At 36.3% G+C, this 2073-nt stretch overlaps 1 protein-coding gene across 1 annotated transcript in view; it reads left to right on the forward strand.

Annotated features, from left to right (window-relative positions):
• LOC106780560 (BTB/POZ domain-containing protein At1g21780) overlaps positions 1–1834 on the forward strand; it is an 11392-nt gene extending 9558 nt beyond the window's left edge. Inside the window, exons 3-4 of the mRNA XM_014668863.2 lie at positions 665–780; positions 1044–1834. Coding sequence (XP_014524349.1) covers positions 665–780; positions 1044–1643 — 716 coding nt within the window. The 3' untranslated portion in view covers positions 1644–1834. The remainder of the gene's footprint in view (positions 1–664; positions 781–1043) is intronic.
• Positions 1835–2073: the final 239 nt, after the last annotated feature.

The following is a 2073-nucleotide window of genomic DNA, read 5'->3' on the forward strand; positions in this document are numbered from 1 at the left end:
CAATAACATACCCATTGTTTCATTCTTTCTCTGTTTTACCTGTTCGGTGAGAGAGGGAGCGTTAGTGGATAGGTTTCATCTTCGGGCACCTATCAGATTACAACTCCTTTCTTTGATTGAGCTACTTCTATGCCTAAAAGGTATTTGAGATTTCCAAGGTCATTGTTCTGAACCCTAATTGTATAGGTGTATTAGAATGAATTTTAGACGGTGTATTTCCCTCTCTTAGGAAGTCATATTTATAATAACTTGGGATACATCAGATACAGTGTATGAGAGGGAAAGGATGATAATTCTAAAAGATACATCTAGGAACTAGGTCTGGCATAAAACATATAGTACCTTACAATAAATCCTATTTAAGACTATTTATTCTTATAAGGGCCAAATTCTGACTATGGTATCTAAAATTTTATCCCCGTAATCATGATGTTTGCTTCCTAATTTTGGTATAATGTGGGCTAAATTCTGATTATGGTATCTGCTTTTGTACACATACACTCTTCACTTCTGTTTACCTGCAAGAAATAGGGCTAACTTTGCATCACTACCTCAATGGCAACTGTGATGATTAAAATTACATTTACCTTTACCAACTTCAATATTGTATATTGAAATGCTGACACAGGTTATGTCGTGACATGTATGTGGTTCTAATGTTCAGTTCATGAAAGGGTGCTTAGGACAAGTGACGACTTTGTCTGGCCTGTTGATACTGCATTCCTTGGTCGCTTTGTTATTGATGTTGAATTTCTTGACCTGAAGGCCTGCCCTGGGAATGTGAGTCCCTGATTTTTGTGATCATTACTATGTTTATATGATATTGATGTAAGTAGTTAATGTTATAATGTATCCCTAAATATAATGGTGTTTGTTTTTTCCTCTAAATATCCATCTGCTTATAAAATACTGCTATAAGTTGCTTGCAAAACGCTAAAAAGCACATGCTCTTTTTCTAATCAATTGTATTGTCTGGAGTGACCCTTTGAACATGTAATAGATTGTTGCTTTTCTAACCTTTGATCAATTCTTTTGAACAACAGGGTGGAGTAACCAGATCTATATGGCCATCTGATGGAAAACTGCAGACTGTTGCAGATCAGAGCGCTCTCCGATGCCTGTCTCGCATGCTTGACGAGGCTATACATGCTGACCTCACCATCATTACTGCAGACGGTACTCTGAAAGCTCACAAGGCAGTTTTATCTGCTAGTTCTACAGTGTTCCATAGTTTGTATCTTCACAATGGTGATGAAGAAGATACATCTACGATCCACATGGAAGATATGTCTCAAGAATCCTGCAAGTCCCTCCTAAGTTACCTGTACGGTACTATAAACCAAGAAGATTTCTGGAATCACAGGCTTCCATTGCTTGGAGCAGCCAATAAATATGAGATTGGTGATCTCAAAGACGCCTGTGAAGAAAGCCTACTAGAAGATCTTAACTCGGCAAATGTTCTGGAGAGGCTAAATGACGCTTGGCTTTACCAGTTACACAACTTAAAGAAAGGGTGCTTCACTTTCTTATTTGATTTTGGTAAGATATATGATGTCAGAGATGAAATAAATACGTTTTTCCAACATGCTGACAGGGAGCTGATGCAGGAAATGTTTCAGGAAGTGCTTACAATTTTGAAATAGGTTGCCATGAAACACTTATCATCCTTATATCATTCAAATGATGGATCGTTCTGTATAATGATGTTTAGTTTAACTTTGTATTGTGCTATATTATAATATGATGTGGATATTGCCAATGTCAAATGAGGAGGAAGTACATTACTTTGTATATAATTGCAACTTCAGTTTGATCGCCTTTTCTATTTCTACTATATTAACAAGTCAAATCTTTTCTTTGGGCCCATTATCACTTGTCAAGCTGAAAGAAGACCCAAGTATGGCTCCATGGACGGAATTAAGGGTGTTTCATCTTACATCTCCAAGCTTTCATCCTGCACCTCTAAAAATTACCATTTTAACCTTAATTAATATTATTTTAATATTTTCTCTTTCTTCATAAAGTCATTCTGCACCTCTCTAATTTTTTCTCTTTCTTATTAAAGTCAACCTA

Source organism: Vigna radiata, unplaced genomic scaffold (genome assembly GCF_000741045.1).
Source record: "Vigna radiata var. radiata cultivar VC1973A unplaced genomic scaffold, Vradiata_ver6 scaffold_390, whole genome shotgun sequence".
NCBI classification, from domain to species: Eukaryota; Viridiplantae; Streptophyta; class Magnoliopsida; order Fabales; family Fabaceae; genus Vigna; species Vigna radiata.